Source organism: Perca flavescens, chromosome 6 (assembly GCF_004354835.1).
Source record: "Perca flavescens isolate YP-PL-M2 chromosome 6, PFLA_1.0, whole genome shotgun sequence".
Lineage (NCBI taxonomy): Eukaryota > Metazoa > Chordata > Actinopteri > Perciformes > Percidae > Perca > Perca flavescens.
Window position 1 is genome coordinate 20339548 of NC_041336.1, and position 27275 is coordinate 20366822.

General features: G+C 39.2%; 1 protein-coding gene and 1 long non-coding RNA gene across 3 annotated transcripts in view; one reads left to right on the forward strand and one right to left on the reverse strand.

Moving 5' to 3' along the window:
• Positions 1–23976, reverse strand: LOC114557922 (uncharacterized). 2 transcript variants are annotated; one of them, XR_003692864.1, is made up of 5 exons: positions 23602–23976; positions 20203–20338; positions 5557–5602; positions 5313–5447; positions 1–545 (listed from the first exon to the last, which is right to left on the reverse strand). It is a non-coding gene; the product is annotated as an uncharacterized LOC114557922 (long non-coding RNA). The 2 variants fall into 2 exon arrangements; XR_003692863.1 differs by lacking the exon at positions 1–545 and having other exon boundaries at positions 5017–5447.
• The window catches only part of dgat1b (diacylglycerol O-acyltransferase 1b), a 16545-nt gene continuing 12051 nt past the window's right edge, over positions 22782–27275 (forward strand). Inside the window, exons 1-4 of the mRNA XM_028581648.1 lie at positions 22782–23581; positions 24747–24834; positions 26092–26132; positions 26442–26524. Of these exons, the coding sequence (XP_028437449.1) occupies positions 23340–23581; positions 24747–24834; positions 26092–26132; positions 26442–26524 (454 nt within the window). The 5' untranslated portion in view covers positions 22782–23339. The remainder of the gene's footprint in view (positions 23582–24746; positions 24835–26091; positions 26133–26441; positions 26525–27275) is intronic.

Here is a 27275-nt window from a genome sequence, read left to right on the forward strand (position 1 = left end):
GGATCAATAAACAGTATAAATTATTACATTTTAAATAATCTAGTTTGAGGTGACTTTGTAGCTCACACCATGATGCCGGAGCAAAACATTTAAAAGCACTTTTACCAAACACAGTACGGGTCGAGGAATGACGTACATAATCTGTATGTGTGACCTCAGGCTGCAGCTATTAATAGATTTAGGCGTCAGTAGAGAACATAAATAAAGAGTCAGTTTGTGCAATACAGCCTTATAAAGAATACAAATATTCCAGTGCTCCATTCTACAGTTGTATAAAGAAGACAAACCAACTTTCTCATACAAACCGCAATGATGTGTGCAGCAATGTATACATTTTACCATTTTATCTAACCATCTTTTATCTAGCTTGATTGGGTAGAATTAGAGTTAGAATTCTTATCAATATTACTCAGTAACAAACATGTCTTTTGGACATATACCTAAAATATATACACATACAGCAGTTCCCTGTGGTGCAGCAGTCCATGTCATCAGACTACTCCCACTCACACCTCCACCTCTCCGTATGATAAATGGACTTCTCCCTGCAGAGTAAACAACAAAGTCATCCAACCTCAACCCTACCAGTCACTGTCACTTTCAGGGATAGAGAGTCACAGGTTATATGTGGCAGAAACACATTTATTAGACATTTAGACACATTGCATTGAAAACATGTAACAATGTCACACCAGAAGGTGACCATGACCTGAGGCCTTCCTCTGACCTGCAGGGTTCATGGAGGAAAAAGTTTTTTTTTTTAATCAGAGTTTTGTGAAGTTTAACTTCTGTAGAATGACAGTATTTATTAAATTATTCAAATAAAAACTATTAAATGAATCGCCAACTACTTTGAGAATTGATTCATCGGTTGGAGTAATTTTGTCAAAAATTCTGATTCCAGCTCCTTGAATGTGAATATTTATTTCACTCCTCTATGACAGTAAACTGAATATCTTTAAGTCGTGAACAAAAAAAAGACATTTGAGGACGTCATCATGGGCATTGATTGAAATTTTTCACAATTTTCTGACATTGATGTTGATGTTATAGACCAAACAACTAATTGAATAATCGAGAAATTATATCGTCAATGAAAACAATCGGCAGATGCAGCCCTAAATTAGAACTCTTGTTGTTAGACAGTACCTACGTATACTTCTCCCTCTTTTCTACGGTGGCTCTGAGAGGCCACAGAACATAGGCAGTCTTGCAAAAATCGTTGCCGAATAGACAATTTGCCTCAAAGTTTTTTCGGAATTGAGTAGCTCCATAAAGTGACGCGACAGCCAGCTAGCGCCTGCTGGGGCCGCTAGCTCGTCGCTCAGACAGTCCTGCTCGGACACACTGTAAGCTGGAGGTCTCTCAGACCAGTCTCGTAAATAAGAGGCTTTTAAGATTAACGGGAACCTGTGGTTAGCTGCATTTTTGGAGTTAAACTCCACAAGCGCTTGCAGGCTTAACAACCTCGCTGGCCGGCAGTCACACACACACACACACACACACACACAAACACAGAGGCACCGATACATAATAATAAAATACTGAGCACCCTACGTGTGCCAGACTTCCAGTAGGCTACATTCATTTAAAATTAAACATTGCAGTTGGTGCTAAGTGGAGCGTCTGTCATAGTGTGATTGGTTATGTTGGTGTCATTGATTCTTAATTTCCCACGAAGCTGATCGCGGTTACGTGTCAGTTAATCTTTTCATCTCCAATCCTATCTGTATTTGTGAGAAGTGGCGCTGTCCTGAGTTAAACACATACTTTACGGCTAAATTATTGAGTTACTAGGCGCGTGTGTTCGTGTCAGCCGCTGTCCATTTCCTAATGTTCTGAAGTGTAAACAATTTTTGACTACTTTTTTTTTTTTGAAGGGCGTGCGCCCGTGAGCACCCACGGGGGAAAACATAAATCGGCGCCTACGCACGCGCACACACACACACACACACACACACACACACACACACACACACACACACACACACACACACACACACACACACACGGCCACAGCGCAGCAGGCAGAGGCGTAACGGGAAAGAGATATCCGTTTAGCCTATATTCAAGTTAATTTCTTGCCTAAAACGCATTCAATTGTTAAAATTATCCTGTTGTTGGTCTGTCTATGTACCGGAAAGCCAATGGTTGAGGCACGTGTGCATCACTTAAAAGTATCCCCTGGAAACACTTCCGTTGTGGTGTGAGCTATTTGCATGTGTTGTCTTATTGTTGCATGCTGTGGTTTATTTGCATGTATTGTCTTATTGTTGTGTGCTATGGCCTCTCAGGGCCACCGTACTTTTCTCCCTCACAGTGTGCTAAGAAACCTAATGAAGTATGGTATTTTGGCTGTATGTTACATTGCAAATAGACATAGCTTTTTGACTGTTGCTTGCTGTCTTTGTGACCGTTGTGTCTGTTCTTTGATGCCTTGTGGGAGTCGAGTATTGTTCCAGGCTGCTGTGAAATCAATAATAACCTCTGAATCATAAACACTAAAAAAGAAATGTGCTTATCTCTACACATGCTGGACTTCTGTCTTTTTGTTAACCTGAAGAAAATTGAAAACTCTTTAAGCAAGAGCACCACAGTTGTCAGACAACCACTTGTGAATTCAATAGCTTTTCTGCCTGTGTATTCTGCTTTTAATTCAGAGCTTCTGTATTATTTGCATGTTAAGGTGTCTCTCTCACTGGGGACCAATTAAATGATAAAGCAGTGCTGTTACAGGTTTATGGAAATTCACCGTGCAATGGGTTTGTTTTGATAAATGGCGTGGAATTACAGAACAGCAAATAACTGTGGGTGGTGTACATTATTTTCCCTTTTCTTAATTGATAAGGTTGAAGAGGAGAATGTTATGTCTTAGGGTGAGTAGCAAGCCTTTCTCCAGGGTTTTTATGTTTAAAGAGAAAAGAAGGGAGTAAAAAAAAAAGAAATGCAGAGGGCAGAAGAGATATTTTTCAAATATTTTAATAAAGAAGTTCATGTTTCAAGTTCAAGTACATGGAATTTTAGAAACTCCTTTTTTTTTTACCGTGGTATCGAAATTGGCATCGAGAATTGTGTTATTTTACTGGTATTGGCACTGAATTTTTTGTATCGTGACACCCCTACTCAGGACCCGAGTGAAAAATCCTATTGTGGCAGCCAACATCATTAAAGCTGCATTAAGGAGTATTTTTTACATTAACATTAAATCAGATGGCTCCCTGAATCAACAGTCCAGTCTGAAGCTGTGCTGCTTTCAGACAATGTTCCCGCTCTTGCTTTGCAGGACCAAAGGAATCCAAACAATGCTGGTTCATATAAAATCAGGGACAGATGTGATGAGCACACAAGTCGTTTCTACACTAGATATACATTAGACTAGATGAGAAGTGACCGGTGAAAAACGTTTACTATTTCACAAAGCCAAAGAGTCCAGGAGTTGTAGTACCAAATCTACAGGCCTTTCCACTAGCCATACGTCTACAGTGTATGTCAGTAAGTAGAGTTAAGAGAATCATTTAAAGTGTAAAGTTATCCTGGTTAACTGTTGTCATGAGACATTGGTTACAAAGAAGTGACCAATTAATGTTCAAAGAGCCCTGGAAAAGAAAAAAATGATTACATTCCTCTACATGTATGATTACACTTAAACGAACGCTCTGTACTGTTACTGTAATTTGTTAGTATAATTGTATGCTGCATTCACTTAAGATGGGAACTGCCGCCAGCACTACTTGGTTGCTAGAGGAGTTCAGTATGAACTAATCCTTATGAACAAATCTTTAAATGGTGACTAAGAGCATCGTTGTCAGCTTAGGCGTATGTTACATCCTCATTAAAAGCCTATTAAAAGACAGCAAAAGTCACAGTAACAATCATGATCTAATAACTCTGACGTAAATATTAGGCTGCTGAGACATTAACCTCATGTACAGTGCTTCCTAGTTTTGTACTGAAGTGAGCGACCACAAACTGAACTTACGTAGTCAAGTGCTTTTGAACAATGATGCAACTGCTTAGCTTAGGGGGAAAAAAGTGAACTGCATAGTCAGTGACTATGAAACTGAACTGAACTGAATAAAGTGATTTAAATCAGCAAATTCGCAATTCCCCCCTCTTGTAACAGAAGTTTTTAAATGTTTATGTGGTGACTTCAGGAGAATCCTTTAAATCCTAAGATCTAAGTTTTCCAGACACTCTTGTTGATGTTTTTATATTTATTATTATTGACCATATTAAGTGTGATACAGCCATCATTACTGTAATACTGTACTACAGATAAAACAAGTTGTCATTCATTGGCAAGTTAGTGTGAAACTAGTTACTAGTGCCTTAGGATCAAACTTGCATTCCGCTGGTGCAGCTGGGCATAAACACGACAGTGACGTTTGGACTTATATCCAACAGGTGGTCAAAAAGAGAACTCTGATAGGATGTCCATGTTGCCCTGTTTATGCCAGATTTGTAAGGAGGCCATTATTTGCTAATATGTTACAAGCTCATTATTGTGACGTTCTTTTGGTTTCCTCTTTGCTGCTTTAAATATACTCGTACTTATCCCATTTGGTGAAATGAATCTAAGTAATTGTCTCATCCAGAATGATCGATATAAGAATATCAAAGAATGATACACCCAACTACATTATCACTTACAAAGTGGCTCTTTCTACTGTATATAACAAGCTGGACCAATTTATACAAAAGCATGTGGAATTTGTATAATGCATCATCCACTTAGACGAGACTGACAGGCACAGAGACAGACAGACCAAAACATACACACATGCACACAAACACACACACTCAGCCATGAGTCAGAAAGGCCTCTTGATGTTCTCATCAAGCCAGAAGGCACAGCAGGGACTGACGACTCACTATCAACAGACAAATCAGCACATGCACACGCACACACACCTAAACATTTCCTCCAGGGAAGCAGTGGTTCTTTCATCAAAAAGTTAACTGTGGTTCTGTAGGTGGTGTGTGTTATTTTATTTCTAAAATTTGCTTCTTCTTTTTTTTTTTCTTTCTATGCCTTGTGAAAACAGAAAGAGGGATGAATAGACAGGATGCAGGTAGTTATTGTCTGCTCATTTCTTCATAAATCAGAGTGACAGATAATACAAAAGTGTATTAATAGCAATACTATTGAGTGAGCACAGAAAAAGTTAAGATGTAATCAGTCTGCCAGTCAAGGTTTGTGAGCACAGAGGGACAGTTGTTTAAGTACAAAACACGTCTCTAACACATCATTTACTGGTTTAGTGCTAAAACTCACATTTAAAATCTAAGTGTCCTGTCCCACCTCCACTTACCACCTTCCTAAACATAAAATGTCTCCTAAATTGCTGTACTCGTCCAACACTTGTGTTATGATTCCTGCAACAACTTCTTCGGCATTCACACGGTCTGCTTCACTAGTTTCAACTAGTCTGCAAAACACATTAGATCTGAGCACACAGACAGGGCCATGCATCAGCCAAAGTTATCTCTTAAACGTCTTAACATTACTTACATGTCATCTTTGATGCTATATTTTATGACTTTTGTGTAATTTACCTGTGACTTGGCTTCCCTCAAAGGACGAATCCGGCGCAAAATGAACCTAGGGGTTAATAACACATGATTACCGATTTGACCGTTCTCTGGGATATGTTTTCATGCTAATCAAATCTGACCAGTTTTAGCCCAAACCGCTAAATAGCTTATAACGCTAGTCGTCGGGGCACGAGGAAAGTAAAAAGAAATCGCTACTTCTATACCACTAACAAGGCTCAAAATAGCACCACACTTCCACGGTAGCACAATGAGGGTCCCTACAAGCATTGAGAACTTTGTAAGTGTACAGACAGTTTATTAAAAAGATAGCTTATAAAAACAATACCGTTCATGTATACATGCAGGCGGCATCTTGGGAAAGCTGTCATGACCAGTCGAACGATGAAGGCCGTGTTTGAGCTATGTTTCTGGATACTGGTTGCACGGCATTTGTCGTTCAACTGGTCGTGACTGCTTTCCAAAGATGGCGCCCACATGTATACGTGAACGGTATTGTCTTTATAAACTATCTTTTTAATGTGTAAATAGTCAAGTATGGATCATTACTTAAATAAAAAAAATGGCAACAGCTCAAAAGTGAAAAGATGCTCCAATGAAGCCAAAGTGCCGTTAAAGCTGTAATGCGTAGTTTCTGTCGCCCCCATGAGGAATTCTAAGTAATGAAAACAAAACTGTCGCGCATCCACATGACACAAGCATTCCTCGCACCACCCCCACTACTCCTCCACGCTCCATGATGGACTCTTCAGAAGAGGTAATTATCTTCACTCGATTTTCTGCGTGCTAAAGTCGCCGGACACACCAGTTTCTGAACATAGCCATAATGAGAAATGCAGAGGGAGTTGTGTGGAGCTGATAGTCTTAATTAGCTTTGGATCAACTCATTTGGCAATGGCTTGAATGTAACGGACGTTCATTAAGATAAAGAAAGCTTTAAAGGACCACGGGTTAAAGTTAAATAAAAATTGTTAATCATAAAAAAAAGGACCACGGAAAGTCAATGAGTTAAAATACCCCGTTAAGTTCACATAGGCCTTTTTCACAAAAACTGTTTTGACATAACATTAGTGATGCATCAATCCAAGTCAAGTCTAATTGTCCAAGAGGTACAGTACAGAACACAGAGTGGAGGCAACACTGAGTACACCTGCATGCAATCAACAAGCTACATGTATTGATTCACAGCAAGTGTGAAGGTGAACAGTCTGACCTCACAAAAGCAGTTTACAACTAAAGATTTCAACTTCAATGGTGATCAGTTTCTTTAAAATGACAGATGATGACTATGCGTTTCTAATATGTCCTGACAAGGAACTCTAGCCTGGATGCCAGCCAAACTTAGCCCCGCCCACAACATTTGAGGTTGGGAAGTTCGGTCTGGATTTGATCCGTTGTGGAGCAACTATGCTCGAGCCAGAGCTGTTCGGACCAATCAAATTGTCACGGCGGGCTTTATACGATGATGGACAGATGATCAACAGTAACGTAATCAAACATGTCACCAAAGAGCCCTTGGGTTGAATTTGTTTATAACAAAGATGGCTGCCATCGCGTCTGTTATAGAAGATATCGACAACGCATTAATTTTAAAAGAGGAACAGAGAACCGCTATCACGCATGTATACACATTGATACACCCGTCCGCACGACACGGAAACTGCCGCCTCTGTCAAAGCCTGCCTTTGACTTGCAGCTTCTGTGACGTCTGTCTCCGTTGCTCTGATTGGTTGTAGGTCTATCCAATTGAGTGCAGAGGCATTTTCTTTCCTGGTTCGGTTGAAACGCGCCCCATAATCACAGCCCAATGGAGCAGTATCAGACTCATATTCTGACTAGAATCAGAGTATGACGACGTCAGGCTAAAGGAACTCCCCTACTTCTATAGCAATTACACTTCTAGCGATGGTGTAGGTGTCTGTGATACTAAAATCCCTTTGGTTCAATTCCCACAACTTTTGTATATACTGTACAGTACATGCTTTTAACTGCCTGTGATTAAGTACTGGCAATCATTAACGCCTTCTTGCAATCTGGTGTTTTCCTCTGTGTCTTTATCAAATGCTGTATCACAGAACTTACAGTAAGAGCAGCTTGTGATTTCAGTGACTACATACCACTGCCACATAATTGTAGATCCCACAGAGATGCTGTCATTGGCCTGTCAAACCAGTAGGTTAGGATTATAAATGAGGTTAAAAATGCCTGTATAATTGGACTGGAAATGGTATCATTTGTGTATGGATTTGGCTTGGTTTAGTACCTGAATCATGCTTTTCACTGTATCTGACGGTGTCCAGTGCAATTGGATTGATCATGAACAGGATCATCCAAACCTGAAGGTATCTATATTTGTTTGATAATAATACAATATGTCATGATATGTTTAGTATATCCATTATTACAGTGAAGTTTAGTGATGTGAAAACCCTTGCAAACCCTCACAGGTGCTTTCACTTCCTAATTAGACCTCTCCTTGGGACTGTGTGGGTGTATACAGACGGTGCTCGATTGTCATCTCCCTCACCCTCTCTGTTAGCTTTTTATAACCTGCTGAGGTGGGACAAATTACACCTTTACTATTCATATTGGTACATGGAGTCTGGTGACCTTGTGTAATTCCCTGCTCACGTCCTCCCAGCTTCAAACTGAGCAGTCTACTCAGCCATGATAACTAAAAACACACGTGTGGGTGTGTGCAGGACTAAATCTGACACATTTACTAGTAAGAGCTAAAGTGAACAATGTCAAATCAATAATTCTCTGACCCCAAAAATGTACTGTAACTTTGAAATGACATACTTTCATTTTTCCCCATCATACTGAAATGGTACATAGATTATACCATCCTGATTATTCATTGCATGTTGATCACACGAGTAATGCTTCATTCATGTGTCCATCCTATCACATCTCTCTGCTGAGATCTCCTGTAACAGCCACTGTCACCACTCAACAACAACCTAAAAGTGTTTCACAGATTGCGTTTGGTTTAAGTATCAAACTGTTTCATCTTTGTTCGATTTTTGGCCCCTGGCAAACACTGGGAAGCAGCTTTAGAACATTTTATTTTGCAAAGGATGAGGCACAATGACCTCGTACATCCCTGACTTAGAGGAATGACTGTAGATTTTGTGTCAGACCGCACCGTTATGTAATATATTGTCTGTGACACACTTGCCAAAGTGCTCTCTCCCCAGGTGGGCATTTTTTTGCACACTAGCCCAGTGAGGGTGGTATGTGCTTTTGACCTTCATCTTTCCAGCTCATGAACTCTGAGAAGGGGTTGGCGTTTCTCTTTCAAGTCCTTTTCGAAGCACAAATGAAAGAGAGATACTGAAGCACACTGAGGACTGAGAGGCTGCAGTGTGCTCTGATAACTCTAAACTGGCTTAAGATCAATAAATACAACCACAGCTACAGTATGTGATGCAATGAACTGACAGGACGGACTGACTAATAGGGTTAGACTGTCTTCACATTGACAGCAGATGTGGATGAGGTGATCTGCTCTGTGGGCCAGTATTCATCAGCATGTTTGTCTCCGTGAATTTCAAGAAAACGTTATCAAGAGGACGGTGGTACATTATTTCAAGAGCAGAAATTAGCTTTTTCATTTGGATTTTAGAAGGAACCATGCAATTATTTCATCTTAATTGCCACTTTCAAGGACTGCAGGACAAAAAGCATCAGTTATTAAAGTTTGTAAGTGGCCTTACCGTTTGTGAAATGGAATTTCTTTTTATCAGCCAATATGTTTTTATCAGATTTATAAAAACTCTTTCTAACCACCTGACAAACTGCCGGCAGTAAATGCATTGCATTGTTTCCAATACAAACTGTATTGTAAGTTTAAAACTGGACAGATTCTTTTTATACATCAATAAAGGGATATTATGTAGGGAAAGGTTCATTTTAAAGTATTTTCCAAACATACTTTTGCCCAGGGTGTCACCACGAGCACACTCCCTGATAGAGAGAGCAATAGAGGAGACACGTGATTGGGATGAGGAATGAATTCCCAATCAGAGAGAGTCTTATAAAGGTGAGGACAGAAGTAAGGTAGAGGAGTGTGTTTAACCAGAGAACCAGAGAAGTATGGACATCTGCACAATAATATAGCTCATGTGTATTCTACATGCTATTTCCCTTTGTATAGTGATGTATCGGCTGATATATTCTACTTCCATAATGTTGAACATTATGCTTCATCGTTTATCTTGGAAATAGCAGTTTTTCATTTTTTCTGGGCTTCCAGCTACATCTTATGGCCAACATCAGTGGATGGAATTTATTCAGTTGTCATGGAGATGGTTCAGTCACCATGTGACTTGTACGATTGTTTTTTGTCAAATTACTTTTATTTGATTGTAAAGCTCTTCTGCCTCTAAATGTGTTATACAAATGATGTTTGATTCAGATTGACTGAAGGTGAAACAGGCAAGACCTGTTACATTTATTCAGCAGGCGTCCTATGATTCTGTCACCTCAACAGCTTTAGACACTCTCCTGCTCAGGCTTTAAGCATGTGTGTGTGTGTGTGTGTGTATATGTGTGTTTGTGCCTGTGTGTGTGTGTGTGTGTGTGTGTGTGTGTGTGTGTGTGTGTGTGTGTCTGTCTAGCTAAGGAGGAAATTCAGGGAGACAGTTGCCACCACCGTTTCAGCACCCAACAGTAAAGTATTGATCTCTTGTTTCAGCAGCTCTCTCTTTTTCCATTTCTCTCTGATCACTCTTCCTGTCCTCCATCCCTCTATTCATGCTCTTTCGCTTTCCCACAATTTATTGCCACTATATTTAATTAAATGTTATTTTCTATTTCCATTTAGTGCCTTCCCTAATCATCATAAAACTCAATCTACTGCCCTTCCCTTTCTTTCTTTCTATCCTCTTTCTCTTTCTTAAATTCTCCCTCATTCCATTATCCCTATTCTCCTCATGCTGTTTTTCCAGTCCTTGCATCCCTCTCTTCCTGACTCCTACAGATGTTAACCTTGTAGCGCAGTTTCCTCAGGTTGGAGAGACACACACAGAGAAAAGAAACAATGCAGAGCTCAATACCTCCACCCTCAGGTGATGATGTGAACTTTTCTCTCGCAGCTCATCGCTAATAAAATCAAACCTTGATGATTCATGGATTTTTACAGCAGCTCTGTGGTGGGCTGTAAATCATTTTAAGATATCGTCCTCATAAACCTTGGCACGGAATCATGGTTCCTTTGCAGACAGAGATGTATAGTATCGGGATGCTGCTCTCAAGAGTCTCCTGAAGACTTTGTTCACCTGCAGACTTTGAATGGAACTTAAACATCTTTTTATTCAAGCTATTATTTTCAATACAGCTAAAATACAATGTAGCAATAGTTCTAGGACAGACTGACAGACAGATCACTGCACTGCTTAGAATTTCAAATCAAGAAAAAAGACCAAAAGTCATCACAACTTAACATTGTAAGTGAGTTGTGTCAGTGTAGGTGTGTGCGCGCACGCACGTGTGTGTGTGTGTAAGAGAGAGAGAGGGGAAGAAAGTGTGTGTTGTCAGTCTCATTGCAGTTTCTGCTCCTTCACAGTCAGCCTGCGTCAGTTAAAACGCTGAAACTGGCACTTTCCCTGGAACAACACACACACACACATGCACAGACACACACAATCACAGGTAGTCGCACACACACTTTGTTGTTCATATCAAATTCTGGGAAGAGACTCTTCTCTTTCTGCAATAAATAAGGGGACCCATTTTAATTTAACAATCCTCATTATTCTGAACACCCACATGGACGTGAAGTGTGATGCTGTTGTTCAAAAATGTACTTCCTGCATCTCCCAGGACCAATTTAAATGATTGAGGTCTTATAGGGTGTTTAATGCTGGAAGAAAGTCTTTTCGTTGTTACCAGCAAATTTCACTGAATCATCACAATTTATCAGTTTATATTTTACTGTAACAAGAGTTACGTAAATCCCAGCTGGTTCATATTTAATGGGACACTTAAGTGAATGAAAGTTAGGAAGAAATTAAATTCCCGCAGATTTGAAGCAGTTAACAATAACATCTCTCCAATCAACTAACCCTCCATAAAGATACTACAAATAATCCCTGCTATGCCCTTGGTAGCTCCACACACACACACATATACACACACACACATATACACACACACACACACACACACACACACACACACACACACACACACACACACACACACAAACACAGAAGTTTTTCCATGCAAACACCTCTTCTGGCAGCAGATCAAGAGAAGAAAGCTTGTGTGTGTCGGTGTGTTTTCCTGTATTGTGTGAATTGTGTCTGTGCTTGTGTAGTAGGTAAAACAAAAACGGCTTCTTGGACAAATCCAGTCTAAATAATCTTCCTATCCTTGCCGTCCAGATACCAACACTATGTCCCATGTGGCTTCATTACTGTTGCTGCTAATTAAGCAGCTCCAAATAAACACCATTATATGCCTGTATTAACACAAACATAGCAGCATCAACACATGCTTAAACTGGATGCATTTGTTGGTGTTGACATAGATAAGTATGGAAATACATTATATGTTGTGGATAGAGTAAAAAATTAACACTATATACTGTATAACAGGATGTATTTACTATTCCTTGTAAAGTTTATATTCCCAACCGTTTACCATACTATCTCTGCATCGTTTTACCACTTAGTAATCTATGGCTAGAAGCCTAATAAAGACAGACTTTCATTTGTTGATGAATTTATTTATCATAAAGACAAACCATTTTAAAATATATACTTTAAATTTAGTGTAACAGTACACACATATACATATACATACATATATATACATATATATACATATATATATATATATATATATATATATATATATATATATATATATATATATATATATATATATATATATATATATATACTGTATATATATATATTAGAGCCGGGACTTTAACGCGTTAATTAACATTAATTAATTACAGACTTTAATGCGTTAATTAATTACACAAAAAATAACACGTTAAAGACACGCGGACTGATTATACTGGAGCACCAACTAGCGTTCATGACTTCAGACCTTTTATATATGTCAGTGCTTCAGACAACAACAAACCACAGTGAACATGAACGAAGAAGCTGACAAGACCGCTTTGGTTGGCCCCGTGGATGGGAAATTTTGTTATAAAAAACGGATGGAAGCGTTGATTAGAGCATGGTTGTGTGCATGCTATGCAACAAGGAATTCGCATATCACCGCAGCACATCGAGCCTCAAGTATCACCTCGACGCAAAACATTTAGCAGCTAGCGTGGACGTTAGCCCGACTCCGAGTACAAGGACCCACACCCAACCTACACTCCACCAGATGACTGGTTTAAGGACCAGGGAAACTAAGTCTGAATGTACTTGAAAGTATTGTGCTTTACTTAAAAAAACATAGTTTACAGAAGGTCTACCTACCTATAGGCTACCTGAATTTCTGAAATGTACTATATTTCTAAATATGCTATTGCTACACTTAATGGCAAAAATTGCACTGGTCTGCTGGACTTGGTTGAACAAAAATAAACAATATGGTGTTGCTTAAGCTTATGTATTCAGTCATTATTCAATGGTATACTAAAAATCCATGTGAAAAAAATTACTTCTCACTGTTCTCAGGTCAAATATTTATGGAATTAAAATGTGATTAATTTCGATTAATTAATTACAAAGCCTGTAATTAATTAGATTAATTTTTTTTAATCGAGTCCCATCCCTTATGTGTATATATATATATATATATATATATATATATATATATATATGATACTATTCATAATGGTGAAACAGGTAACAGTGATGGACTTAAACTTTTTTGAATGATAAATTCATATTCCTGCTTGTCTGGAAAACATGGCTATTATCAGTGAATATCAATACCAAGAATTATTGTTAACCTAAAAGTATAGTTGAAACCATAAGCCTATTAATTGATTACTTGATCAATGGAAAATTATGCAACAATTTGGGCAATCGATTAATCATTTAAGTCATTTTTCAGGCAACAAGACGAAGAATCTACAGCCATGCTAGCAACTTTGGCACAGCAGTGCTTTGAGCTAAGTACGAACGACAGCATGCTAACATGCTCACCCGCTCACCCTGACAATGCTGATGTTTAGCAGGTATGTTGAACATGTTCATTATCTTAGCTTAGAGTTTGCTAACATGCTAAATACAAGGTACAGCTGAGGTTGATGTCTTACATTTCGCAGGTATTTGGTTATAAACCAAAGTACTGATGATGGTGCCCAAATGAAAAGTCAGGGGCTCACCAAGGTTACTGCAATTCATGGAGGGACATTAATGACCAGACCAAATTTTATGGCAATCCATCCTACAGATAGGGAAACATCTCATTCGAAACCACTTACTAGAGGAGAAAGTCCAAAAGGATTCATCCTCTGGAAACCGTGAAGGTAATCCATGTGGACCAAAGTAGTGACCAAGTGACTGGCATAGCTATCCCTATAGCCACACTGCACTTTACGGTCAAACAATGAATCAAAAAAACAATCACAAAATGAATTGATATAATACAAATAATCGTTAACTTCAACCCTACCAAATTTCATAGAGGTAAAATATGTAACTACAAGGAACAAATGGAGACAGATCTATGGTAACACCCCTCAACATCCACATGTCCACACATGTACTGTATAAGCACTGACATCACAAATACTTAAACTGTGCCAACATTAGTGACTCATACTGGAGGATAAAGCTGTCCTTTATCAACCCCATGACCATTCACTCACTATATGGACAATATAGGAGATTGCACAATATAGCCACCTCCTCGAATGCATCACTGGATGGTAATGTGATTTATTAGCAGCCGGCAAAAGGGTAGACAACAACTGAAGATCTAGTTAGTTTAGTTTATATAATTAATTGGCAGTAAAAAAAGAATGTAATTACAAAAGAGCTGAGCGCAGAGAAATCATTGAATTAAGTTGAATTACATCAGAATTGTTAGAGCAAAATGATTTGAAGTCCTTTAAGGACAAGACACACACTTTTTAAAACTGTGTCAGGCTAAATAGTAACATTTGTGTCAGCGCGTATACATATTGTACTGTATATGTCCTTCTGAATTCATACTCTTTGTCTGCGCAGCAGTGTGTATGTGTGTGTGTGTGTGTGTGTGTGTGTGTGAAATAATGAGCAGAAGATAAAACATAATTGTATGCTGAAATCTCAGCACTTCAATTTATTCCTCCATTACAGCTCAGAGTGCAGAGAGAGAGAAGACTTTGATTATGAAGCTGTTAAAAGCTAGAACACAATGTAAACAACAGCAGACCGCCAGACTGAACTTGTACGTTTTCTTTCATCAAAAACAGAATTGATCCCTTATTTGCATACAAAGACATTAGGCTACAAAATGCTTGGAATGTGCAAATGTTTGAGACATTTGTTTGAGGACTGCAGTGTTGCAGTTTTTTTTCCACAGAGTTTTGCTTCTACAAAGTGTGAGGTTGATAATGTCAGAGGAGCTGCAGAGTCAGAGAAAAGCTGTGATAAAATGCTTCATAACCCCGTGACTAAAGGACACCTCGCCTCTCTTCTCATAACCCTTCAAATCAAATCTTTCCCCACCTTTCCCATTTCCTACAGTTTACCCTTGAGCACCCTTTAAGGTAAAAAAGAAAAACACAACAACTGTTGTGCCAGTATCCTATTTTAAAGTCACAGACCAGAGTGTGTTGCAGATAAAGGGGGGAGATATTATCTGTACCTGTACAAAGGTCGAAGTGAAAGCATTGTTGCCTCACATTTTGAGCTATTAGTTTTTAATGGAGGAGGAAACTGCTTTTAGGAAATCAAATAATCTGAGTTTAGATAACAGTGTCACAAACTAACAAATTAGCATGTTGTGTTGAATCTTGCAGTGTTAATGAATGCTGATTTTTCAGTGACAATTATATGGAGTTGACTGGAGTGTTGTTTGTTCTCTCAAAGAGTGGATTTCCGACTCTGGGGCAAATGTTCAAAACTGCTTCAAAGTCTCAAATGAACTCTAAAGGGTATATACATTTATATTAACCCTATATTCAAAATGAACACTGTTCATTTTTTATCTTTTGTTTAAATGCCACTAAATATATTATTATGCTGAAGTTCAATTGTCAAGTTAGATGTGAGCTAAATATGCACATGACATTGACTTAAGTTGGTTTTCTCCCCAACCTTCCTGAAACTTCATGAAACCTCAAAAGCATATCTTTACATTTTGAATTTCAGTCTGTTTTTCATTACCACAGACTTGTCACACTGCGGAAAAAAATAAAACATTTGTAACTGTCTAGCTACAGTAGAAACGGTTCATTTACCTGCAGCTACCAGTAGCCTCATTTGTTGTTTTTCCTAAAGAACCCTAACAAGTTTCTTTAGGAAAGCCAAATCAATTAAAGAATTATTTTAGCAATTAACTCGCTGCATATTCATGTAAATATATTTTGTAATTTTCTATAGGGACACTTATTTGGTGAGATTTTCCATAGAATTGACAAAGCATTACAAAGCATTGTAGGTGGTGATGCAATTATTGGAAACGTTTCACAATTAACAGCAAAAGAATAAAACATTCTACAAGAAACGGTCAGCATACGACGGTATTCCTGGGTTGTGTGTGTGTGAGGAATATTACTAAGTAATGTAGGTCAATGGAGGCCAAATGGCGTTGATAAACACGCTAAAAAGCGAGTATGCGACTTGATAACAGGTCAAAAATGGCATACGAATTGGTGTGTCATACGTACGACACATGAGATCAGTCTGAAGTAGAATGACTAATGCTGCCATACAGTACCAAGCTGAAAAATAGAAATAAAGCTGGACAAATATTACCTGACGAGATATTAGCAACCAATATTTCTTTTTGGCGTTTATATATGCGTTTTCTTTTTACTTTGAAATATATATTGGAGGTGAATGGTTAAAAGCAGCTAAAATTTTGAACCCATGAACCTATTCTCAATCCCTCCCTTTGTGCTTGACTTTTTACACCAAAACACAACCTCACCAAAACTTCAAATTCACGCAAGGATGAAATTCCCCAACTCAACCTATTTCACAGTAGGAAAAACACTGTGTCTCCATTATGTCCCCGTACAAAATTGTTTCCATTTTACATCACACTCATATAGCGAGTGGTGAATGACATTTCCCCGGGCCAACTGTTAAACATGGTATGACACACACACACACACACACACACACACACACACACACACACACACACACACACACACACACACACACACACACACACACACACACACACACACACACACACACACACACACACACACACACACACACACACACACACACACACACACACACATAAAATGCATGTGTATGAAAACAAACTGTCTTGTTTCTCTCAGCTCTCTGTCTAACTCCCACTTGTGCCCTTTAATATTCTGAAGCAAGTCAAACTATTTGAGGTGGCATTAAACTGTGCCTGCTGCTTGCATGCGTCCAATAAATATCACAACAGTGGTAAACTGCTCTGATTGTAACCTTCTAGGTGATATAATTATCTTTGAGTTTAATGAAAAAACAACACCAAATGACACGGGGAAAAGAGTGAGGAGTTTAGAGCGAACATGACATCTGAGACGGGTTGTGATTCATACCCAAACTGACAACTGTGTCAGCATGAAGCATGTGTTTACAGCCAATGAGACACAGGTATTTAACATCATGTTGCACCATGAATGACAGCAATGTTTAACATCACATAAAATATGGAGTTGTTTTTAAAAATAATATATTTCATCAAGACAAATTATGACGATGATGACAGGCAAACATTTTGTTTGACTGAGAGGTGTTTTTTCTTAAAGTGCCGTTAAAGGTATTTTTGCAATAAGTTTGTCAAAGTTCAATAAACACCAAACTGCTGAAGCTGACTAGAAAGCAGAGTGTTTATTGACTGGCTGTGAGGGTCTGATGTAAATGAGGAAGTTGCACTGAATAATCTGAATGGACAAAACACAAAGGCGGTCCTCAGGCACGACAACATTTTTTTTTAAATACCATACCTCTCAAAAGAGGCAAATGCAGCACTTTCAATCATTTATATACTGGTAAAAAGCAGTACAGTGATTAGGATATAAATCCTTAATAACACATTTTCAACAGTAAAAAAAAAAACCTCAGATGATGTCTGGGAGAAAAAAGAAATTACACTTAAACACTACACGATACTATTAATCAAGACTGAGATCCATTGAATTACCAGTACTCCAACTATAAGTCCCCAGAATCAGAGCCACAGCACTCTCGTAGAAGTAACATCATTCTCATGTTCCTACAATAAGCATGTATAAAAATAAGCATAGGATCATAAGCTCAGGAGAAAAGGTCTCTTTTTTTAACCATGATAGAAGGATTTCCAGAGTGCAGTGTGATTCAGCAAGGAAGGGAACCTGCAGGGTTCTTTAAAGAATATGAGTTCAGATATATAAGAAAATAGAAAGTTACTCTGTAATTCTCACAGTCCTTGGAAGCTTATTCCACTATTAGAAAGCTAAGAGAAGTAAAGGACCTGTGGTTATTTTCCCGCAGGGAAAGATGTGCTAAGAGTCCAGTAATACAGCATGCTGCATGGGCCAGAACACTAAAATGGACCATGATCTGGATGGGATAGCTCTGCTAGGAGCTTGGTGCTGCTTTCAGTTTGATACATGCAGCTACATGCAGCAGATCTATTCCAAGGCCCTTGACAAGAGGAAGTTTGGTATCAATTAATCCCTTCAGCTACTATTTTCCCACTCTCTTCCCAATTCCAGCCATCTAGCAGGAAGTCCATCTCTTTCTTTCTCCCTCCCGCCCTTTCCCTCCCTCAGACACGTGGAGATGGATGGACAGTGTGTGCAGGAGTCCTTGGCTGAACTGCAGAAGTGCTGACGTGGCGCCAAGCCCTCTAACAGCGTGATGACGCCTCTATCTGTCTCTCCATGGTGCACTCTCTTTTTCTCAACACGCATACACCCACAGGTGCATTTACAGATAGGTACTTCACTTACTAATATGAGGCTGAAAACACATACACAGAAAAGTGCACTCTCTCACGCATTATATTTGCATATAGATGTATGTGCTCACACATGCACATGAACTGGCACTGGTGCATGCACAAACACACCTCTCTATATCACTGTCTCTCCACTGACACCTTTATCACTCCATCCAGTCTCCTATATAATCAGCATCAGTCTCTATTGTCACACTCCTACCATCACCATCACAAACACACATATACACACAGGCTGTCACACAGACGCACCCACACACAAACACTCAGGTCAGCTGAGTGATGTTGGTGTGTATTTCTCTTCTGCTTGTGTTAAAGTGAGTCATCTATCCTTCCACAGCTTCATTACAACCTGCAAGGGCAAACACTATCTCTCGCTCCCTCTGCCTCTCCAGATGGAGGGAGAGAGAGACTGAGATATTCAGTAGATAGTAAGTGAGATCTCTCTCTCTCTCTCTCTCTTTGTATCCCCCCATCTTGCTCTTTCTCTCTCGTTCCCTCGTCTCTATATTTATCCTCTGTCTCTATATCTATTGCCTTATGTCTCATGTTTTCAATCACACAGTCTTCTTTCTTCCTCTCCAACCTAGCCTTAAGCAAGTACCAGCACGGTTAAGCAGCTTGTGATGTAAACATTTTAACCCACTGAAAGATGATGCAACAGAGTAGATAAATGCACCTAGACAGATGTGACAAAAGTATGTGGACACCCCTGTCCAGATAACGGTTTGTTTGGGGCATTGTTTTATGGTTTGGGGAACGCCCTTTAGTGTCAATTAAGGGCAATCTTAATGCAACAGCATACAAGGATATTTTGTACCATAGTGTGCTTCCCACTTTCCAACAGGAAAAAAGAAAGAAAAAAAGAAATGGTTTTCTCACTTTCATGTTGAAGAATAAGAGCCCCCAGTAAGCTGTTACTGTACAGCCTCACATTAGTGCCTGTGTTTTTAGAACAAGATATTCAAAATGTCCCATATGGGTGTAATGTTCAGATGATCACCCCTAGACAGACAGCTAAATGTAGAAAAAAAATTTAAATAACAAAAAGGTATTAAATATGGAAAAAGTAATATAAAAGGTCATGTTTCTATAGCGGGATGCTTTCGGATTCTTAACTGCCTCTCGCAGCTCAGACAGAGAGCTTGTAGAAAGCTTCAGTTTTTGAGGCCTATACAGAAAGCATGAAAAATGCATAGGTAAAACCTCTTATTCTCTAAATTTTAAATGGCTAGCTGTTATCAAAAATAACTATCTGTAAAGCATTAGCAGACTCGCACGCAACAGTGGCTTCTACAGCACACTATACATAGTTCATCTTCGAATCATATTTCCAACTTTCTGAATGTGCCAATGTCCAGAACATCTCAAAATAAGAAACAGTCACATATATTATTTATATATCACTTAGATACTAATGTATTCATGAATGCATTTTCTAATAAGAATATGTTTTGACTTATCACCAGGGAAGGCTGTGACACAGATAATGTTTTCACGAAACACAGACTTTAGGTTTTTCAGCTGGGACCCTCAAATAAGACACAACACAATGGCATGACTCACCACAATGTTGAAGCAAGATTCAAGTCTTGGTCTCCCTCTACTGGCTCGTAGCAAAGGCTGATAGAAAATGCTGTGGAAATTGTTGCACGGTCGTAGCCGAGACATCTCTTCAGTGTAATCATGCTGCTCAGCTGCCCTGAGGAAGATTATAACGAGTTGTAAGAAAAGACGCCTGCCAAATGCTGAAACTCTGGAGGAACTGTACTGCTTTTATCCCTTCAAAATCAAACAACAGACCAGCTTTTAATCACATTATACAGTCAGCATGAACAAAAGACAAAAAAGCAAGACGAAAACGGGTCCAGCTTAATGTATTTTAATGGTTTGGGGGAAAACACTGTAGTTCAGCAAAAACTTTAAGAGTTAAAACAATTAGTCATAAGTTTTCTATTGATCCCTCCCTAAGGTCGCTTATCCCAACAACTGCAGACAGGCTCATTACTCTAAAAGACATCCTTATAGACAGTAAGGACTGATAAAGCTGGATCAATGCCACTGATCAGTTCACATCACAGTATTGATAAGCACACAGAACTACAATAGACAGAAAGGGCATTCTAATTAAACGAAAGCCTTTTGGCTGCTATACACAAGGAGTAACAGTAACTTACAGGGTGTAATATAACTACCCTGTTTGCCACAGTCTCAGGGAAGATAGGTTAAATCCCAATTCATTATAGTACTTTGGCCATACAGTCAAACGAGATCTGCATCTTTAACAAGACTAATGGCGTTTTTCCATTACATGGTACCTGCTCGACTCGCCTCTATGAAAAAAAGTCTGCTAACAGGTACCTTTTTCAGTACCACCTCAGTCGAGGTTCCAAGCGAGCTGAGGCGATACCAAAAGGTGACGTGAAAACCTGCAGACTACTGATTGGTCGGAGAGAATCGTCACTAGTCACTGCGTCATCATTGCTAGCGACAGACGGGGGTGTCCTGAACCAACCCGCCGTTTTTAAATAGTTGAGCCAGCGGTGTTTTTTTCTGCTTCTAGCTTCTTTTGAAACAAAATTTGTCTTCTGGCTTTGGCAACAACAACACACCTTTGACGTTCTATGTGTGTGTCGCGTTAGGTCATGGCAGTTTCCTGCGGCGGCGCTATAACGACCAGCCGTGCTTCTCTCACGCATGAGGCGATACTTAATCTGCCATGGAAAAAGGAGGATGGGCCGAGTCGAGCAGGTACCGTGTAATGGAAAAACACCATAACAGTCCATATTAGGCACACTAGCAGACCGGTGAAGCTGTAGTGCTTATTAGACACCACAAAACTATGGATGGACAAAAAATAACTTATTTTTAAACTTTTTTTGATCTGTGCCAGTAACGGAATAAAACAAATAACGTTTGGCATGTTTGGAGGGTGAAACCAGAGGAAACGCCATGTTGTTTCCTAAATCATAAGAGATTTACTTATTACTGTGGCCATTGTGTGTGAGGTCATACTGAGCTTGTCAGGCCCAGCTCTACATCATCAGACTTAGCTCAAATTTCATCTGCAATAAGCTCAACATCCATCAGGCTCGTGCATATGGAGCTGAGCCACTTCACCCATATTTGTCAGCTCACCCACTTAGGTCTAATGTGCTTAATTTACTGTCTGTCCCACGCAGCCAACTTAAGACCCGAGGTGATCGATCTTTTGAGTCTTAGCACCTAAACTATGGAATGCTCTGCGTCCACCCTTACTGTCTGTTGTTTCTGTGGATTTTTATTTAAAAAATCAGATAAAGACCAAGGCTACCTGTTTAGACAGGCATTTGGCATTATTGTTTAATACTGTGTGTATCGTGTTCTCGCTGTAGTGTTTTTTGAGTTTGCCTCTTTAAAGCACTTTGTTGTTTGTTACAAGCCAAAAGCAAGTATGCCATTGCTGATTGCTGAATAACTTTCAACTAACAGCTACAGTATAACTTGTATCCTTTGAAAAACCACTGAGAGAGTTTGATAGTCATCTGACTTTCTCTGTGGACAGGCACTTAGACCCACTTTAATTTGCCTACAAAAGCTGCAGAGGCATTGCTGACCAGATTTAACATCACTAGCCTACTAAACATTGTATGCATTCTAAACGATGTCAGTTGTTTTTGTTTTTTTTGTGGATTTAAAGGTCCCATGGCATGAAAATTTCACTTTATGAGGGTTTTTTTAACATTAATATGCATTCCTCCAGCCTGCCTATGGTCCCCCAGTGGCTAGAAATGGTGATAGGTGTAAACCGAGCCCTGGGTATCCTGCTCTGCCTTTGAGAAAATGAAAGCTCAGATGGGCCGATCTGGAATCTTTCCTATATGACGTCATAAGGGGAAAGGTTACCTCCCCAATTTGGTCCACCCATGAGAGAGAGAGAGAGACATCATGGCTTGCAAACAAGCGAAGCATGGCAGTTGGTCAAGGCCACACCCCCACCCTCCACCTTTCCTTCCTCTCTCCTCCTCAATAACATTTAAAGCTACAGACACAGAAACGGCACATCCTAAGGAAAGCTCATTGTGGGACTGGCTCTGGTGGCTGTAATTCTGTACCAAGGCTGAATTTCGGGAGAGAGACTTCAGATACAGTATTAAGTGGACCACTATAAAAGCATCCAAAAAGCAGCATGTCATAGGACCTTTAAGTTCAGTTTGAAGACACATCTGACAACTAAGCAAACTCCATGATGATCATGTGATTTGATAGAAAGCCAGAACAGCTACTAAATGGACCTTGAAGTGCTGGTATTTATCATGCATCAGATGCACAGGGGCTGAAGCAATGACAGGGGTCAAAACAACAGTTCTATTGTATCTAGGTCTATTTTGGGAGGAGCCCAGGCTCGCATGCACAGTTAAATGCTACCACGTATTACCTCAGGGTCTGACTGACTCACCTTTTGGTTACAGTCGGTGATAGTGTGCCAACAGTCAGCCAGACAAGTTACAGCAGCAAGCTGCTGTCACTGTGGCGTCATGAATTCACTCCTACCTCCTATGTGAACTGTACGGATATTTGTGCTTTGGGCGGATTGTTTGGCAGCCCATTCACTTCCCTCTCTTGGGCTAACGTTACCAACGCTACGCTACTATCACAAGTAACGTTACTGTAGAAGTGAACTTTGAGTAGATTTAACTAGAGTTGTTTTTTGCTCGGTCATTATGGGGGACTCGGGCGCCACCGGGGCCTTAACTCGCAGGAGAAGGGCAACTTTTGCAGCGGGTAAAGGTGCGGATCTGCTGCCGATGAACGGGAGGTCTGCAGCGGTGCGCCAATCCTCAGTGACCACTGACATTACCAGAGACATTGGCCAGGAAAAACGAAATCGTTCACTGGAAACAGTCCGGTTTAAATCAAAGACTGAGAAAGAGAAACGCAAGAATGACATAGGTGAACGACTGAGGTGAGTTAAACTAAACTTACCCAACTGTTGTTTCGTATGAGGAAAGTTCAGAGCAGTCGTTGTGGTTAAATATCTAGCTAACGTTAGGCTTCAATGGGGCAACTGCTAACGGCTAACTAAACTTACATTAAGTATTAACACCTTATTTAGTTAACATAGCTACGTTAATGTTAGCTAATTTGCAGCAGACAGTGATGGGTTACGGTCACGCGGTGGCTGGTCAGGGTCGTTTGGGGTGACGTCCCATAAGCCCTGTTGATTTTGTTGTCTGTTCTCTTAATACATCCATGGTTGTCGCCGTTTCATTCATTGATTCCTACGTTTTTAGTGCTTTTTGGCAGAGTAACAACACATTTAGCACCCTGCATTGCTAACGTTGTGTGCGTCTGACTACATGGGGCTGTTCATTGATTAGGGGCGTATCTAATAAGGTCCCTAAACAGGGTGAATTGTGGGTTAGCTTGATACCTTAATATAAAACCAAAGTATACCATGCACTTAAAGCACTTCTTCCTGCCTCTATGTATTAATGCTCATGGGTAGCCTATGGGTTCCATTCAGACCTTTACATTAAGTCTTTTACTGTTTTATGTCAACAAGACATTTTCAGCTGGCTATACCCAATGTTTAGATCTGTTGTGCTATTTATGCAAATTACCACATACGTAATTAGATTATGCTCCGTTTGCCCATGTTAACAAACAGTATGACACCGTTCTCTCTACACAGACTTTAAACGCGAACTTATTTTTCGTGTGTTTTTATACTTTTCTAGTATCACTCATTTAAATGGGAAGCTTTTTATATCTTGTATGTTATATATTTTGTACCCCTCTGTCATTGTATCCATCATTTTTATTGTTAATAAACAAATCACATCCATCCCCCTCACTTTTGAAAAGCTTGCTATGCCCCTGAGTTTTCTGAGCTGTTGCCACAACAATGTTATTATTGTGTGTAGCCTATTGTTTTTGCTGGAATATATTCCTTTCTTTCTTCTTACTAAAACTGCCAGCAAATCTAGAGGCCAGTGTGTGCGTTCATAAGACAACGATTTCTTTTTCCTATATTCATTGTTTAAAGTGCAATCGATATGATGTTAGAGTCAAATTAAATTTTTTTTTGGATTGTTTCACCCATTTATTTATCTAATTTATTGCTGTAGCTGTCATAAGACACAGGAGTCCCTGCTGAGTTCCGCCAGTGGTTACAATAACTACAGAGGAATCCTCAACTGGTGTGTGGTCATGCTCGTAAGTCACAAGTTTGCATACACACAAATAAACATGCTTGTACAAATATTTGCATACATAGAACTCCCAACTAAACTTGTGTCTGCCACTTTTTGAAAGCATTCTGCAAATTGGATAAATAATTTAAATTGCTTTGTAGTGTAAACATGTAAAATTAACATTTTAAAAAACATATATATATGTATGTATGTATATGTGTATATGTATGTATATATGTGTGTGTGTGTGTGTGTGTGTGTATATATATATATATATATATATATATATATATATATATATATATATATATATATATATATATATTTATTTATTTATGTATGTATGTATATATATATATATATATATATATATATATATATATATATATATATATATATATATATATATATATATATATGTATATGTGTATGTGTCCTGTTTGGTGGCCAATCCAAACCACACAGTGATGGATGTGCAGAGGACAGACTGGATGATTGCAAAGTAAAATTGTATCAGCAGTTCCTGAGGCAGGTTGATGTTCCTGAGCTAACACAGGACATACATCCTCTGGGTGGTCTCCTGTGATGTCCTGCAGGCCTCTCCACACAGACGCAGGGTCGTTGGCTGAGAACTTGTTTTTCAGCTCATCAGAGTAGCTTCTCCTTGCTACTCTGATCTTGCTTTTTAGTGTTTGTTGGTGAAGATCTCCTGTAACTGCAGGCCCCTAATGTGAATGGAAAGTGTTTGACAAGTTAACAGCATTTTCAAATCCATCTTTTTTTTTAATCCTTACTGAGATAATGCCTTTAACATCACCCGTATACACTTCCATCTTCCTCTGTGTCCTCGTGCTGCAAAGCCCTTCTGTTAATCCAGGCTTTGAACACAGATCGTTGTGTTCATCGCAGGAGGTTTTTCTTCATTCCCACTGAACTACTGTCCCATCCCCAGGCATAGAGCCTTTGTGCCGGGTAATGAGATATTACAATTTATTTAGGAAAAGGAAGTGGGGGGAGGAGGAGAATGAAGAGGAGGAGAAATAGGCTGAGGAGAGGATAGACATGAGATATAGGGAGAGGTAGGAATGCAACAGAAGGAGAGAGAAAAGTGTACAGGAGGAGAGATATGATATGGAAGGATGCATTTAATGGATTAAAAGCATAGAAATGACAATATGAACAAATGAAAGAAACCTACAGAAACAGAGAGGGTAATATTGTGGAAGTACATACATGAGACAGTTGGGTGAATATCTTTAACTCTTGCTTTGTGTTACAGGTGTTGAGTAATGCTCGCCTCTTCTTAGAAAACCTGTTAAGGTGAGTAAGTTTGGTCTCTTTCCTGTCTTTTTCTTTGTGTGTGTCTGTGTCCTGGTTTTGTGCATGCTGGGTCGCTGGAACTGTGTATTGGCCAATGTAACCGAGCTACAGAGTACTATGTTATTATTCACACCTGGGTTTTTCCTGCTATGACAAGTCTGCTAATGTCTGAGTGCGTAGTTCTTAAATATTTCAATTTGGGAAAAAATTGACTGTATTAATTGAATTAAAATCAATTTCTGAATTCTGGAAATTTACACATGCATTTTTAATCTGCCATTTCCTTTTTTTTTCTTTTTTCTTTGTCAGGTACGGTATTCTGGTGGACCCTATTCAGGTGATTTCCTTGTTTCTGAATGATTCCTACAGCTGGCCAGCCTGCCTGGTGATTGGTAGGTACACTTTCCATCTGTCCAATAAGTCACTTGCTAAGAAAGCGACAACATAATCACAAACACACAAGTGAACCACATAATTCCTGTGGTTAAGATAAAAACAACTGTTACTAATTTATAATTAGTAAGGGTTACAAATCGCATAAAATGGCACTTTTGTTAAAATGAGTTTTAAAAAAGAAAATGGGATGAAAAACAGGGATAGATGTTGAACCAAAACTAGAATCACTCCTAATCACCAAAGCCTAAAAATGATATGAGATACATGGTAGTCAAATTCAGGCACATGAGTGCAGAGTAACTCTACTGCTAAACTTTAATCTGGACATGTCCCTAAAACAAGCAGTCTAGCAATAATACTTCAAAAATAAATACATTTTTAGATAAAAAAAAAACATTTAGATAAAAAATTTGGTAAAATACCTCAATTGCATTTAAAAAAGCCCTGGTTTAAGACACACACAGGCACGTGCTATATTCAAAGTTTTTTCCATATTTATTTTTATGGTATATTGCAGTGAAGGTCTGCAGTGGTGCAGCTTACAGTGTCTCTAGAGGGACAATCACCTGCCCTATATACTGCACACTGGTGCTGTGCTGCAGAGAGGAAGAGAGTGAGAGAAATGGGGGTGAGGAGAGAGAGATGAGTGGGGGTGAAAGGAGAGAAGCTGCGAGTGGGAAAGCTTTAAATGGAAGAGAAAATGAAGTAATTTAAGCTCTATAGAGTGGGTTGGTGGGAGGAAAACAA